The following is a 17369-nucleotide window of genomic DNA, read 5'->3' as shown; positions in this document are numbered from 1 at the left end:
ATGGCAGAATCCTCTCCCGCCCCTGGAGAGATGAGTCATGAGAATTCCATTTCCTTTTGCCCATTTCTCAGTTCTGGTCTGAGACATAAAAGGGGGAAAATGTTTGAGAAGTCCTCCTTTTGTAAGATTAAAAATAATAGTAATTATAAATAAGTTCCTCTCTAAAAAAAAAAAGTCTTTTTGCTATATCTGTTTTTTTTTCCCCACTAGAATGTCTGTCTTTGAATGTGAATGTACTGCTTGGAACATGAGCAGCCCCTCACAATCACGAGGAACTAAGGAAAAAAAAAAAAAAAGAGGAAAGAAAGAAAGAAAAAAAATTAAATGCCAACAGCTTGAGGAAGGTAAAGCAGAAAGAACAAAAGAACTTCAGTCCTTGATGATATCTTTGAACCACTGAACCAGCCTTGGAATGTCCACTGTAGGCTGCTTGTTAGTTGAAATAATTCAACACTTCTTTTGCTTAGCCAAAGCAATAGCTGGCAAACTATAATTTGTGGAACTAAGAATAGTTTTTACATTTTTAAAAGGTTGTTAAGAAACAAAGGTTGTTAAAAATAAACGGCGATATGGGGCCCACAAAGTCTAAAATGTTTACGACGGGGCCCTGCACGGATAAAGTTTGCCAATCCCCAATCCAAGCCACTCATAGCTAATGTCTTGTGATTTGTGACCCAAAGCATTCTTAACTAAAACAAGTACTCATATCTTCATTTTACAATTATAGAAACTGAAGCCTAAATCTGCCAATTGTAGGCTCAACCAGACAAGTCAAATACAAATTTGCTATTACTTGGATTCATTGTAAAGTTAAGCCAAATTGAGGCATCGCAAACTATTTAACAGACTTTTCTATTTCTTGGGGCTTCAAATCATATTTGTACCACAGGTTTGGTTTTACAAATCAGAATAGATAAAGCCTCTTGATAGAACACAGTATGCTCAGTGAATACCTTCAAAGGGGCGTCAGACTATTCTACTATCTGGAGCACCAAGGCATTTCCTGTCCTAGGAAGTCAAACGTAGAGACCCCAAGGAGGAAAAGACATTACAGAAACACATTAGAAATGAACTTGCTGATTTGATAAATCACCTCTTCTGCTTGCTGAAACAGTTCCTGCATTTCCTTGCTGACTCACTTAGAATGAATCCTTAGTGAAAAATATCCAAAGGCTTCCTCCATTAACTTTAGCACCCAAGTTAATACTGCTGATCCCAGTTGGACCAGCATGTTTGGTAGCACCTTGATAAAGGATTTGAATATTGACAAAATCTTATACTCAGAGTCAGGTCCCCAAGAAGGCAGACAAAGCTCATTTTGGAGAGCACATCAGAGGAGTGTTGTATGAATTACAATAAACACTTGCTCCCATCTCACCATGGGGGGCCATAACTGAGCACTGAGTGACTGGCAGGGCTGGGTTTTCCTCAGCTGATCCATCTAACATTTCTTTGGCCTTGTATCCCAATCCCTATCCTAGTACAGTAGGTGGTCAGTCAGGAACAAAAGCCCTCAGTCTACACCCAATACTGGTTGTGCTTCAGGGTTGGGTTGGTTTGTCGGCAGAGCTTGACCATATCGGGATCCAGATTCATCCATGTCTCCCAAGGAGCACATTTCTCCACTGGCTCAGTGGCTGGAGAAACCATTTGCTCACTTTGTGGGTCCCTGAAAAGACTGACCGGGGAATAGATGGAGCTTTTTAGAAGGGGTGTCACTGTGACAGTGGGAACGGTTCTGCTCCTTTCTGGCCTAGGACTTGGGGTTGTAGGTTCCAGATTAGTCTGGGGCTTGATAAGAGGTTTTGTCTTTTCTACCTTCTGGCCCAGCAGCCAGGCACACAAGGCCACTGCAGTTACTATCAGCAGGAAGACCACCACAGCCAAGGGTACAATGACCATCAGAGGGTAACTGCTCTCCCTGGGCTGGGTGGGTGTTCCAGGACTGGTGTTGGTAGTGTCCACTGGCCAAATGACCCTGGTTGGAGAGGCCTTGCCATCCAGAGTAGGCTCTTCACCATGGTGTTGTCCCCAGGGATTTGTTTCCTGCTGCCTGGTCTGGGCCAGCTTCCCCAGAGTTTCTGTCTTTGCCGTGGGTCCTGGGGAAACCACAGGCTTTCCCCGAGAGAGATCTGAAGTCACAAGGTTATGGGCAGTGACTAATAAAGAAACATCAGGGGTAAAGGTTTGCAAACATAAGGGGTCAGGTGACACTATGCTGAAGGTGAGATGACCTATTGCTGGCTGTATGTGGTCTGCCCTGAGCAAGAAGGTGAAGGAGTCATTCAGCATATCAATGTCTGTTAGGTTGGCATGTGCATGAAGCATCAACAACCCTTGGTCAATGTCCCTCTGAGAGAACAGAGTAGCATTTTCCATCACTGTGTCTCGGCCCACTCTTCGTACAAGTCTCCCATGGACAGGGGGTTTGGTCACTTCAAATTTGGGATCACTGTTAGTCCTATTAGCAAGCTCAGTGGCATCAAGGTCCTTTCTTCTCAGCGGATAAACCACCCTGTTGGCGATTGTCAGGTTTGACCTAACCCGCAGTAAAGGCTGCACTCTGATGTTCAGCATTTGTCCCGTCAGGTTGCTTTCTGGTGTAAATAGTGAGAAATACAGCTGGTCCTCTGAGGCCGTGAGATCTGTCATATGGTAACAGAGTCTTCCTGAATGCAGGTCTTCCTGCTCAAAGCTGATGACCACCTGGTTTTCAATGAGCAGATGCCCATGTTGGAGGGGACTTGTCATCTTGTAAGTGATTTGAGGGCTTTTCCCATTGGTCATTGCTGATAAGTGAGTATTGGTGATGGGGACAGTTGTCTGGCCTTGTGGGAGAAGTAGGTCTGTGAGGTTCACAAGGGTGATGGAAATGGGGATGACATCCAGGTGGAAGAGCTTATAAAGTGGGCGGTGTTGGCCATCAGTCACACTAAAGTAAAACACACCCGAAGATGGGCTTCCATCTTGTATAAACCATACCTGAGAGTTATCAATGTCAGCTTGTGTGAAATGGTGAACAGGTATGTCTGGATGGTGAGCCATTGCTAAAATGCCATTATTAGGATTACGGATGATCATATATCTGATCTCCTCTGGAGGACTGTCTAGATCTTCCACTCTTAGGTTTTCAGGTCCCACAACCAAACTATTCCCCTGCAGAACCTTCAACCGAAGCCCTTTTGTCTTTAATTCTGGTGCCTGGTCATTAACAGGGGAGATAGTGATGTTAAACATCTCTTCAAGGAAGTTGGCCTCTGGTTTGGTGGTAGACTTGCTCTTTTGTTTTGGCCAAACAGCAAAGGTAAAATTATCAACCAGAGATTCAGAGTCATCGTGAAGGTATAAGATTCCAAATTTATTAACTATATACTGAGAGAAGTTGGGTTTTCCTTTGGTAATATTCCTCTCTCCAACCATAATGGTTCCATGGTGAGGAAGAGATGTAACCTGGAACCAGATTTCATAATAAGATCGCTGAGATTTGGGCAGTTTCAACAAGAGGTTGGAAGCATCTAAATTAGATTGATCAATGAGAACTTTGTCTCCCTCCTTGACAGCAGCTCCTGTGAAAATATAAATATAAAGAACAAAGTGGCATTTCACTAGAACTTTCAGATGACACCTGTAAAATCTCTTTCTCTCTCAAATTTCCCAATCCTAGTGGATTATTCTAAACCCCTGTGTTGCTCAAGAACCTGAATTAGCACTGTTACTCAAGGTAACAATGCATATAACAAATTGTATTTTAAGTATACATATCCTAACTATTAGGTCAGTATTTCAGGCAAGAGAATTCTAAAATCTTGAGATTCACTTTTAAAATGTTAATTTTCTCACTTATCTACCACTGGACCTTCTCTTGCCGTAGAAACAGGTGCAGCTTTCAATACCCCTTTCCTTTCAGGAACTTGCCCTATTGTTATTTTCATTTTCTATAAATGGTTTCCAATAGTAGGCATGGTAAAGTCCCCATTTGGAGTTACAAATAAAATCCTTTAGAGCTACTTTTCCATCTTCCCCCTAACTACAACTATTAAAGCTTGTGAGAGTAAAAAGAGCCTCAGAGGAAGAGCACACATAAAGAAATCCATTTTTATAACTGTATACATTTTATTTCAAAGGTTGATATCATGCCATTTCCAATTCATAAGGAGGATATTTATTTCCAAATTGTCCCTACTTTAATAATTACAGATAAGCCATGGACCACATCTTTTAGTGGCCTTACCTGTATTTGCAAGCAGATGACTCTGCCGACCAGGCTCAGTAATTTCATATGAAATAGTAATACGAAACTCCTCAGGACCTAGAGCTGCTGGTGGGGAGGACGTTGTGAATGTGAAAGAGTCTTCTGCAGTCCAGCCGGTGTTCTCATGGTCCACATGCTGGTATAATATCAGCCGTTCACTGACCTGTGCAGACAGGAAGAAGAATCAGCCCCTGCCTTCCTGGATAATATGAGGACTAACACATATCCCAACTGAAGGAGATACAAGTTTTTTTCAGGGTTTATTCTCATGCTCAAATTAGGCACATATCTATGCAAACACAAGAACACTAACAATACGGTAACCTATTTGTCGGTGTGAAACTCAGTGTTCATTTGCAAAAATAGTTTATCAGAGAAAGAAAACACATTGCTTTTGAGATATCTAAGGCTATGGTTTGTATATTATAGAAAGCATATAATGAACCTTCATTTGCCACTCTGATAATTTTAAAAACTATCAACTCAGAACCAATCCTATTTTATGTAATACTCCTACCCACATTGTGCTCAGTAGCTTATTTTGAAGCCAACCCCAAACACTGTTTTATCTGTAAATGTTGTAGTAAATATTGACAAAGATGGCTCTTTTAAAAACATAATCACAATACCATCATCACATCTAAATATTATCAACAGTTACTTAATATTATCAAATATTCAACTAGTGTTCAAATATATCTGATGATCTAGTACATGGTTTTTTGTTTGTTTATTTTACACAGTTGGTTCGTTTGAATCAGGATCCTTAGTAAGTCCCCACAACACATTTGTTTGATGCTTTTCATAGGAGTCTCTTAGTCTATAGGTTTCCCTTCTCTAATTTTTTTTTCTTGTAATTAATTTGTTAAAGAGTTTGGGTCATTTGTCTTACACAGTTTCCTATATTCTAGATTTTGCTGGTTACATCCCAATGGTATTGTTTAACATGTTCTTCTGTCACCTATATTTCCAACATGCTAGTAGTTAAATCTAGAAATGTAGTAAGAATAAGACTTAAGTTTTTGTTAAGACTGTTTTACAGGGTGTACTTTATATTTCTTCTGCATCTCATTACAAGACTGCTTCTCTTTTGGACATGTTAGTATTAATAGTTGAATTCAAGTGTTGCCAGGTTGATTTATCTATCTTAAAGTTCCCCACCAGCCTTATCACCTGATAGTTTTATAAAGTCATTGATATGAATGCTTAAGTCCCTTATTTTTGCAGTGGCAAGGCACTGATATTTTTAATCATTCCTTCTTCATTCTTTTCTGGAATTCTTCTATAAAGAAGAACTTTCCCTCATCAGCTATTTGGCTACACTGAGGTACAGCATATGCAGGAAAGACAGGATAAATACTCGATTTTTTCCCTTTATACCAATTTTTAGAAAAATGAGTCCTGTGGCTCCAATATGCAAACTTACCCATTGGTTTTTGTTTTGTTTGTTTTGGGATTATTATAAACACATGAGTTTTAATATATGATATATTTCATTCCATTGCAGTTCTTACTCTCCTTGATGTTCAGAGTTTCCCACCTCACTTAGGGTATTTTTCAAGATTTAATCTAAGCCCCTGATGCCTAATGCCTATCAATGTCTTGTCTAGCTCAACTGATGGAGAGGGCCCCACCCAGTGTTTTATTGTCCAGATCTCTTGTGGGTAGTCCTTCCCCTAACAACAGTGACTGCAAGTTCTAAATCTCAAACCACAGAAGGGAAGGCTTGAGATAAAATGTCTCACCCTTTCCTTCCTATAGGTCACTAAAATGTCTCACCCTTTCCTTCCTATAGGTCACATCTTTTTCTGACCTGCCTTCTATTATAGTATCTGAACTTATAGGTAGGTTGTTTTCAAGGTGTTTATGTCCACGTCAGAAGGGTCTAGGATAAATTATCATAAAATTCACAGAGCAGTTGAGTTTATTTCATCAGTCAGTATTTGGAAATACTGTATTAATTAACAGAAGCTTGGTTGTGTATTGTTCTGGCTCAACACTGGTGCAATGGATGCACCTGGAATCAGAGTTCTAGAAAGGCTTTTGGTCTAGTGAGTTTCCACAGAATATGAGCTTCCTGTTTCCAGAGTGTCCAAAAACTGTTAATGAGTTTTTTTTTCCTTTCCTATTCAAGAGCAAGGCAAGAAAATGCTGTCATTTGGGGATTTTAAGGGGGGAGAAGAAAGTATTGTTTCTCAACATTTCCTCATCAAGAAGCAAGGTCACTCATGAAGAATTGGTTTCCCCAAAGGTAATTTCTGGTAGTGACCACTGACTTGATCCCCTAGAAGTTTCTGGGGGAAAAAATATCAGTTTTATTTAGCAGTTCTACTATTTCTATTCTTAGCTAAAGAGTTATGATAAAATATTCATCCTAAATGTATTGCTCTTCCTAAAAACAAGTGACAGTGCCATGGGTTTCGGACTGGAGAGTGGTTCCTAAAGTTTCCCATTCTGCTTGAAAGAGGCATACTATTATAGGACAAGAGACATCTAGCTTCTTAATATTAAAAGTAACATAGTTTACTGACCAGGAGGAAAAAATTTTCTTGGAAGCGATCTTGTCCTTTGCTTCTTTGGTTTAAGTAAAAATTAACTTCCCCCCAAAATACATAAGTTATTGGAATAATCTAAGGGTCTTGTGATGTCTACAGGATGAAGAATGATAGTCCCAGGGAAAGAATGGTTCTCAAGATGAGAGCAGTTGAGATGAAGGTCAAAAATCTGAGAGAAATTAATTGGAGAGGAGCCCTAACCATAGCTGTGTACTTTGGAAGACTCCTGGAGGAGAGGTCTGCTATCAGTTCTTTTTCCAAAAAGTCATTCCAAAAGTGAGAAATTGCGAATAACGTATTGACGCATTCTATGCTGGAGAGTGAGAGAATCAAATTAGATTCATCCTGAGTGTCTGAGCTTCAAGACTGGACAGCAGGTAATTGAAAGTGCTAGAAGCAAAAGGGAATGAGTGTGGCTATGGAATGTCAACTTGGCAGTCATGCCCTGAAGGAGCTTTGGGGTGAGTAGAGTCTTTAATAGATGACAGAGAGCTTTAAGAATCAGATTCCAGGGGCGCCTGGGTGGCTCAGTCAGTTGAGCATCTGATTCTTGATCTTAGCTCAGGTCTTATTCTCAGGGTTGTGAATTCCAGCCCTGCGCTGGGCTCTACCCTGGGCAAGGAGCCTACTTAAAAATAAATAAATAAGAACCAGGTTCTAAGGTGTGGGTGTACGCATGTGTGTGTGGTGGCAAGGGCTGGAAAAGGGAGAAGAAGACCAACACTTATAGGGAAAAGTGTAAGGTAAACCTCAAGAGAAGGATCTCAGACAGGATTAGGAATTTTGAATAAAAAGTGGCCTTAGGGTCAACTTCCAACAGCTCTGCATATTTCTGCTGTATTAAATATAGATAGATAAGCCACTTTGCTGAATACCTAGGCTCTGAGATTAAGGAGACAGGAGAGGAGAAGTTTTTATTTCCCACGGATTTAGATTAGCCCAGATATTTTCTCTTTTACAGATGGAGTCTTTCTGGAATGTCATTAGAAATTAAATTTTGTAGAATTCCAACTAGTAAATGCAGAAGGAAAAACAGAATGAGCAAAACCACCGTTTGGCAATCACTACAGTAATAAATATTTCACAGGTAAGAATCCAAAAATGATTACTTATACTAGTGAGCTAAGTGGTGCTGAGAAACAGGGTATTTCAATAGTTCCAAAGTAGTTCCTCACAAAATATTTAATTACAGAAAGGGAAATAGTGAGTTCGCCAAGGAGAAACCAGAAGGAGAGGACCTAAGTGGGGGACATCACCAGCGACAGGGCGGAGTGAGCACCGGTGCTTTCTGACGGGAGGCTGGAGGAGAACTTGGCCTCTCTCACACCATTCCCACCAAAGCGCACAACCTGAATCAGACTGTGAGGAATTGTCCAATGAAACCAAAGTGAGGAACACTCTACAAATAACTGGCCTGTTCTCCTCAAAAAATGGCCACATCACAGAAGTCAGCAAGACTGCAGAATGTTTTCAGATTAAAGCAGACTGAGGACACCTGCGAACTAGATGCTCTGTTTTACACTGTGGATTTTTTCCTTTAGGATATTCTTGGACATTCTTTTTTTTCTAGAGGATATGCATTGAAACAACTTGTGAAATTTGAATAAGATCTATAGATTATATAATAGCCCTGTATCGATGTTAACTTCATGATTTTGGAAAATTATACTGTGGTTATATGAGAAAGGCCTAGTTTCAAAGAAATATGAGCTGAGGTATTTAGAGATTAATCATGCCTGCAACTGACTTTTAAAATGTCAGAAGTGTGTGTGCATGAGTGTGTGCGAGAGAGAGAGAAGAGATATGATAAAGCAGATAGTTAAAAGCTAACATTTGGGCAATAAGGATGAATAGTATACTTTATACTCTTTTGCAATTGTTCTGTAAGTCTGAAATTATCTCAAAATAAAAAAGTTAAAAAAACAATTCTAAAAAGGAAATCCCATAGTGTTTTACTATATCAACCTTAGAAAGGGACCAATGGTTTCTTTTCTCTGATGACCAAGTATGTGCAGAATGACCTGATTAGTCCTTTCATTTGAAATGACAGTATGATAACACCCCCTTGGGTCTCTGAGATCTCAGTCTTCTGGATTTCACATCCTTGGTTACTACAGAACCACAGAAAAAAGTATTCGTCAGAGGCCAGAGGGATAGATTTGGCTCCAAAAAGGCCAGGGGCCCTACTGACTTTTCTGTGCTGGGTTAAAGTTTACAGCTGAGAGGCTGCTGAGAAGCTCAGAGAGGGTGGGAATTAGGGAACTCCTCTCCATCCCCCCAATCATTGGCCTAGTTGGGAGCAGAGCTGAGACCAGGAGCCAGATCTCCACACTTGAAGATTAAGAACCCTTTCTCCTAGAGCACTGTATTGGACATTGCTTGGCTCCAACTGCCTGAATGATTACTCTTCTTCCTCCAAGGAGGAAGAGGACACACATTAATATAAAAATGGAAGCAGAGGAGTGTAGCAGAATTGGAACCACGGGTTGATCAGACCTACATTCAAATATAAGTGCTTCCAACTTTCAGCTCTGTGACATTTATGCAGGACATTTAATTTCTCAGAGCCTACATTTCTGCATTAAAATATGGAATAACATTTCTCTTGTATATATACACTTAACCTAGTTGATCTTTTGCCATATTGACGTTCGAACCGGTGTGCCCTGAGCCTTTCAAAGTCTTTCAGAAAAGTATCTAAGTCCTCATTAGCCAATTCTTTACTAGGACATCAGAGGATTCTGGTTAAGGTGGAAGGTTATACATATATTTTTTTTAAATAAAGAACCAAGGCATGAAAATATGAAGCAATGAGAAATTTCTAAAACATGCCTAATAAAAAAAACCTTTTCTTCATAAAGCAAAGAAATAGTTAGGCTGGAATTTTGGCACATACTGCAGAAACTTACTTCCAGTTTCTTTGTAAATAAGTATTAGCTCATCATCCTATGCTTGACATTTCAATAAATATTTGTTTAATGAATAAGCTACTTAAGAAGTGCTTTACAAAATTTAATTATAAAGTATGTTTATACCATGAAACAGTAGAAACAAGGCGATCCAAGACATTTCTAACCCATTTATTTAACAAAAACACAAATAGTACCTTGCCCTGCATATGTGCCAGACACTCTGCAAGGCATATTATGTAACTCATTTTATTTAATTTTGTTTTAGGGGCCTTATTATATCCACTGGACAGATTAAAAAAAAAAAAACCTGAGGGTGAGAAAATTTAAATAATTCACTCACAGCCAACAAGTGGGAGAGCCCAGTTTTTAATCTAGTCCCACAGGACTCTAAAAGTCATGTTTTTTTCCACTGTACTGCTCCTTCACCATTGAAAGCTCAATGAGATTCTAGGCAACTAAGAAATTCTCAAGATATTTGCTCCAATTTTAAGGAGTTTAATAATATAAAAAGTCAGTTGGTAGGGATGGTTAGCGCAGACAGATGCCATTTTGTGGTCTGGCCTGGCTAGGACGTAATCACTATTGGCCAGAACTTGTAAGGATTCAAAGAAAGAGCTCATTTTATATACTGCATTCACTATAGAAGGAAAGCTAAAGAAAACCTGTGTTTTATATTTTCTTTTGTATTATTGCCATTGTATATCAGGTACAAACTTTCTTGTAGGACTTTAGAAGAAAGAAGGTGGACTCAGGGGAAAGGAGTTTCTACTTGGATCAGGGCTGAGGGCAATTCCTTTCTGGTCCCGAGGTGACTAGCAGACAACTATTTTCTTCAGGCTAATCTCTTTAAAGATGAAGGCATTTTTATGGTTCCTCATTGTTTGACCACATGATTTTACACAAACCTCAGTGTTCTTCAGATTTTTTTGTGTGGGTGGCCATGATATCGTGTGTGTGTGTGTGTTGGCAAGATATAATTCTTAAGCATTCAAATATTACAAAGGGTCATTATGAGTGTCTTGGATGAACCTGGGGTGAAATGGGAGCTTTGATACAACATCCTTGGTGGAGTCAACCATGACATAGAATCTGACCATTTTTTCCCTCGAATTGTGTGTACATTCTGTAGATCCACAAAAGTACACATGGACAGGACTGAGTGTTAAGAGAATAAAACTGTCAGACCAAAGATGGCCAAAGATGGGCTAGAATGTTCTGGAGCATCTCTTCATTCTGAGGGTCTTTATAAATCCAGTTTCCTATGGTCCTGATAAAAACACAGAACACAGAACATTAGTCTTTTATACTGATCTCTCCCATGGTGGGCCTTAAAAGTCAATCTCAGGTTTGAAATTCCCACTGAAGAAGAGAGTAACCAAATTATCTTGGTGTCAGCTGGGAAAGGGGACAGGGAGAAAGGAAGATATGCAGCACGTTCACTTGGTTCTGCACAACACGATGCCTTTGTTAAAGGTCCCAGTCTCTAGACAGGATAACTGTTGTCCAGAAGAAGCAAGGGAAAACAGAACTGGCCAAAAAGTCTCTATCGTGGGCAGATTTTCATTGAGAAAGGGGGCTGTAGAAAGCCAAACACTTCAGAAAGGTAAGGTCTCTAAGGTTCCATGTAGGTTAACCAGAAAGTCCTATAAGCTAACACTTGGAAAACCACAAGGTCCCATGCTCCTGAAGGATTAGCTCAGGCAAATGACTCCTCTTTATGTGCCCTTCCTTACTTCTATCAGGGCTGGCACCATCATGTGTGCAGAGAGCAGTCGGGTCTGGAGAGCTCAAGGTTTCCAGAAGACGTGAGAAGTCTGGAGCAGCCCAGGGAGTGGCAGCTCGGAGGGTGCCCAGGTACCACGCTAGAGAAAGTGGAACTGGTGAAGTCCTAGAAGTGGTTCTCCCTAACGGGAATGGACAGAAGACCTCAGTTCCTAAGTGGTGCTATCTGGAAGTCTCCAGCTAGAAATAAGCAACTGAAAACCAGGTCCAAATAATTACACTTGATCCTCTATGACAGAGCCAATCTCCACATAAAAATGCTAGATCAGAAAGCTTTTCAAGGAGCCCAGCAAGATAGCAATTTATAGCCCTACTTGGCAGAAAAGTCCAAATTCACATTTACATAGAAGTGAACATTGATTCTCATGGGCTTTATGCCATTACAAGCAATGGAAACCTTTAATAAAACTACCAGTTGGGATCACAGAAAAGGTGATTCATCAGGAAACACCAGAAGGTAGTATGTGACATCTTGCTTTTTTTATACATGAGTTTGGTAGGCTAAAAATGTCCCCCTTCTCCACAAAATATCAGATCCAAATCCCTTGAACCCGTGAATATTACCTTTTTTTTTTTTTTTAAGATTTTATTTATTTATTTGAGAGACAGAGAGTGAGTGAGAGAGCACTAGCAGGGGGAGTGGCAGAGGCTTCCCTAATAGGGATCCTGGAATCATGAGCTGAGCTGAAGGCAGACGCTTAACTGACTGAGCCACCCAGGGGCCCCGAATATTACCTTCTTTGGCAAAGACTTGGCAGATGTGATTAAGGATCCTGAGATTGGAAATTCCCCTGGACGACCGAGGTGGGCCCAAACTGTATTCACATACATCCGTACAGAGGGAGACAGAGTGATATTTGATTCAGAGAAAAGAGAAGATACAAAAGTGAGCAATGGAGGCAGAGACTGGATGACAAAGCCACACACCAAGAAGTGCTGGCAGCTACCAGAAGATTCAAAAGGCAAGGAAGGAATTCCCCATTAGAGCCTCCAGAGGGAGAACAATCCTGCTGACACCTTGAGTTTAGCCCAGTGAAATGGAGTCTCAACTTCCAGCTCCAGAACTGTGAGGTCATGCATTTCTGCTGTTTTAAGCCACCAAGTTTATGGCCACAGGAAATTAATACAAGGAGAAAAGAGAAACCACTCTCACTGAAATGGGAATTCATTCTATCTGCTTTTTCAAAGGAAGAGCCAAAGTTCTAAGAAAAAGAAACGTATCTGGTTATTCGAAGCTACTGCGCCCGGACCCAGGAGCCAAATTCCAGTTTGAACAGTGAATAGGTGAGCAAGTGACAACTGAATATTGCTACACGTGGAAAATATGCTGGCACATAGTCCAGTGAACTGTGATGGTAAAACCAAAACTGCCAAAATGACACATGGGTGGTAAATGTCCAAAATGACTACTGAGTCTAGTTAGCATGGAGCTTGCTAGTGAAGAGACCCCAAGAAACTGGGGGGTGAGGGGCAAGAGTGATCAGTAACACAAAGACACTGATCCTTCTCTGCTCTGAAAATGAAAGGCGCCAAGCTTAATGATCCCATTGGGCTCTCCATTAAGTTGCAATAAATTAGTTTCTGTTCTATGGGAAATGTGCTCACAATTTCTCAAAACATCAGTGTTATCTTGCGCAACAAACTCAGACTCTGGGAGAAAAGGTAACTGGACAGAATTCACAACACCACCCATGCATTGTATTATTTTCTAAGTGTGGCCCTGAAAGGCTGTGTTCGTTGCATTGCAGTAACATTGACAAAAATGGATGATCTTCTCTCCACAATAGCTCAGAGGTTTAAATGCAATTACTGGCTTTATGGAGAAGAAAAAAGGCCAGACATCAGAAACCTCAAAACCAGAACACTTTGCTTTTTAATGATTCCAAATGATCTAAACATGCACTGGAATGAAAATCACTCAATTAGCCCTCGGCTCTACTTGGAGTGCTTCATAGAATTCAATTCATACTTTTTTGTTCACACATTCTTTGAAATGAACGATAAAGCTCCAAAGCTGTAAAAAGTTTTCATTTAATAAAATTTGATGATTCACCTTCTCTGTGTCTGTGTGTGTTTATTTCTTCAGGGTAGAAGAGAATGTTACTTGATTATCTTGGTAGGTTGACATGGCACGGTTCAAAAAAAAGTGAATTTATCTGGGATAAGAAAATATTTTGAGCTATAACATTATAAATCTATTCCTACCATTATCCCTACATCCAGAATATGATATTAAGTGTAATGGAGGGTCTAAATTTTTTTCACAAGCTATAACTATCCAGAGTCAGTGATTAAAATGGTCATTTTTGTTTATCCATCAAAAAAGCAAGAAAGGGTGTAGGTTTATGTGCAAAATGATTCAATGGCCTTCTCCCCCCAGCTGAGGATGGTAGAGGGCTGGAAACAATTTCGTCCTTTAAAGTAAAGGTGTGAAAGCAAACTCAACCATCAACTGCCTAAAACAATCTCTTAGCAGGTCATTGGCTAACAAATCAGAAAATCTGAAATTAGAAAAACCGGTGAAGAACGCCAAAAGCAATCAAAGCCATTTGATTACATGAACATGGCTGAATAGTTCTGAACTTCTATAATTGAACTTGATTCCTGCCTGAGTCATATCTCTCTGTTCACCAACCAGACTGAAGGCTGATCAAAGCACGAAACACATGCTCAATAAATGTCTTTGGTAAGTCATTTCAGAGAAAAGGTTGTGATTATCTTCATCACCTCCAAAGTCTGTCTCTACCACTTCTTTTATGTTCTCAAATGGTTCTGGAGCTGCTGGGGAGTAAATCTGAGCCATCATGAAATGGCTGAGCACCAGCCAGGGTCCTATTCAATAGACGCCATAAAATTGCAGATTTTAGGCAAAGATTTACATTCTATTTGCACATGAAAAAGGAGAGAGGATCTGGAAATGGGAAAGCCAGGAAGATGAATAATAAGTTTCTTCCTCTTCCCAAGTCACAAATAAAACTGCATTTTTTTAAGACACAAGCCTAAACCCAATGGGAATGTCTTCAAATTAATGTCAGTTGTACTGAATTTATTGACTCCATTGCCATTGTATATGGAGTCATATACAATGACACCCCCCCCCCGATATAATGTACTGCTTTAATGTCTTCTCATTTTATTTTGACAACAACCATGTTGTTTTCATATTCAGAAACACATACACATGGAAAGAGTCAGGGTTAGCACTTTGGTTTCTAGTTTTACCATTTCCTCAGTGTACTCTTTCCTCTCCCCACATTACTGACATGTTTTGTGACTACTGAAGTGGAAGAGTAGTCAGGGTATTTCAATGACATTTATTCATAGACATTTAGTCAAACAAATCCTGCCAAACCCACCTCAACTTGGCCACAGCAGCTGCTCTGGGGAGGAGTCCTTCCCCTGGCTCTCCAGGTTCAGGTCACTTGGACCCTGCCCCCAGCCCCGGGGCCTCATTCTGCCTTCCAGCCTCTCCTTTGCTCAAGGTCGAAGTGCTCTGTCCAGGCATGAAGACCTGACCTTGGCTATGCCCCCTGCTCTTACCATCATTCAGAGAAATGTGTCTAGAACACCAGGGGCTCTTCCCCAAAGGAAAAGGGTAATTAGGTTACGGGGTGACAGGCAAATGTCATTCTCTTCTGATGACCTCATTTCCATTCATTAAATCACTGTAGCACATAAGGATAAGGATGGCAGCCAATTCTGGTGTCCCAGAAAAATTGCCTTCCCCTGCGAAACCAGTCTTTTGGCTACTGGGAGAGGCAAGGAGCCTCTCACACTTCCAAGCAGCATTAGCTATCATTTAGTTCAAGTCTGCTGCATGTGAAGCGGTATGCTAGACATTCGGTACCCATGATCCATGCTAATCCATATGCAAGCTCCTAGAAGAAAGGACAGCCTGGTAGATGGGAGCATGACCTAGCGTCAGAGGCCCCCGGGGTCGAATCCAGGTTCCTCGGCCCCCGGCCCCTGGGCTGTAACTGTAGGCCGGTTGCTTAACTTCCCCCATGCTTGAGGATCCCCGCCCGGAAGGCCAGATGATGAGTAGTAAAGAAGAAAGTTTAGGACAGCATGTGGGACTGGATGAATGTTCAGAATGGCTTCAGTTATCATCATTACCGTTTTCCTCATTTTACAGATGAGGAAACTGGGGCTTAAGAGATATGTGGTTTGCTCTAACCCACAGAGCTAACCCAGATCTGATTTTAGGGGCCAAGGGACCTGTCCTCTGCCACAAGCAGTTAGCAGAAGATCAAGGAGCAGCAACAGGGCGCTCAATTCCCAAGTGAGGTGTTTGCCTCATGCTCACACACTACAGGCATAGAGAGTGTGTGCCCCTGAGCTGAATTAGATGCTGCTTTACAACACAGGAATTGTCCCGTCTAGGAGTATACTTGCATAAAAGCCTGATACACAGTCTGGTGCCTTGTGTACAAGAAAAGGAGCCTGCCTTTGTCCTCCGAGACAAAAGCACTAGGCTGGGCTGCAGGCACGGTGGGTGTTTGGCTTGGACAGGGAAAGGCCTTGCATGTTGAGAAGAGCCACACACCTGGTCCATTCGAGAAGACTGATCTCCCCTCTCACCACGCCTGACTTGTGGCATGGCCCCAGCTGTGCTTCCAGACCAGCCTGCCCCTGTCTCCACAGAAAAGACCAACAGTTGGGCCGAAGTCTCCTGGTCCCAGACACCCCTTTGCAGGTCCCTTGTAGCCCTGAGTCCTAAACTTACCCTCCCTTGCCCCAGCCAACACCTGCCATTGCAAATACATTTCCTTGACACTTGCCTCTTGGTTCTTAAAGTGGAAGGAATCATGAGAGGAAAAAGAAAACCTTAAAATAATGGGATTTTAATCAATCAAGACTTTTATTACCTGCCCCAGAGCCTTATAACTAGTTTGGGGGTTTTAATTCCTGTTTATAATTGTGTTGTATTATAAAAGTAGTTTGTTTTCATAGGAAAATGTCTGACAAACAGCATTCAGATTACCAGGCTAGCCCCCTGTGGTAGATTGCTCTGTTGTTCCAATTACTCAGGGCCTCCTCTCTGTGGATGACTAACGGACCTTCCCCAGGCCACTGACATCAGGTTTGCTCATGTGACTTTCTTTAGTCAATGAGATGTGAGCATAGGTGACACATGGCACATCTGAGCCCAACTTTAAGAGTCATCACGAGGCTCTACCTTCACTTCATTTTCCTCTGCTCTAAATACAGCCGCTGCCCAAGAGAGGGGCTGCCCTTTGACCTTGGGTCCTGGAATGAAGGAGAGACAGAGAGCAGACCCACATCCGCCCCACAGACTGTGTATAGTCTCCACTTTGTTACTGTTAGCCACTGAGATTTGGGAGTTGTTTGTTACTACTGCATAAGTACTGGATGCTGGCTACCATATTCACTTATATGCATTTATACTAAACGCATCTAAAAGAGTTTATATTTCCAATGAAAACTAGTGGAAACTCGTGCTTGAAACAATCACCATCTGAAAAAGCGGGTTTTGTTTTGTTTTTTAAAGAACTAGAGTTAGGGCCAAGGCATCTTTATAGGGCTGATATCATTCTTGTCATTATTCAAAATGCAAACTGACCCTGGGCAGGCTTTGATGCCTTTGGGCACATTAAGCTCCTTACAGAATTTAGTTTTCGACCTAATTTATTTTTTCTTCCCCTAGAGCGCATCTGTAAACAAGAGAATTCATACTTCCTCTTTTCGGTGCTACACTCAGAGCTTTTGCTAGCCTCATGATCTGCTCCCTTAAATGCATTGCAGACAAAGGCAAAGACAAGGCAGAAGCCAAATTCAACTTTGCTGCAATGCACAGAAGAGAAATGGCTTGGAGGTTAAAGGCGGACATGTGGTTTAGTCTTGCTG

The 17369-nt window shown here is 41.1% G+C and overlaps 1 protein-coding gene across 1 annotated transcript in view; it reads right to left on the bottom strand.

Moving 5' to 3' along the window:
* Positions 1 to 202: 202 nt before the first annotated feature.
* The window catches only part of LOC116586886 (chondroitin sulfate proteoglycan 4-like), a 60459-nt gene continuing 43292 nt past the window's right edge, over positions 203 to 17369 (bottom strand). The window contains exons 9-10 of the mRNA XM_032337406.1: positions 4232 to 4415; positions 203 to 3566 (exon numbers count right to left, since the gene is read on the bottom strand). Coding sequence (XP_032193297.1) covers positions 1519 to 3566; positions 4232 to 4415 — 2232 coding nt within the window. The 3' untranslated portion in view covers positions 203 to 1518. The remainder of the gene's footprint in view (positions 3567 to 4231; positions 4416 to 17369) is intronic.

The sequence above is a fragment of the Mustela erminea genome, chromosome 3 (genome assembly GCF_009829155.1).
Source record: "Mustela erminea isolate mMusErm1 chromosome 3, mMusErm1.Pri, whole genome shotgun sequence".
Taxonomy (NCBI): Eukaryota; Metazoa; Chordata; class Mammalia; order Carnivora; family Mustelidae; genus Mustela; species Mustela erminea.
The sequence above is the reverse complement of the archived record's forward strand: the minus strand, read 5'-3'. Positions and strand labels throughout refer to the sequence as shown.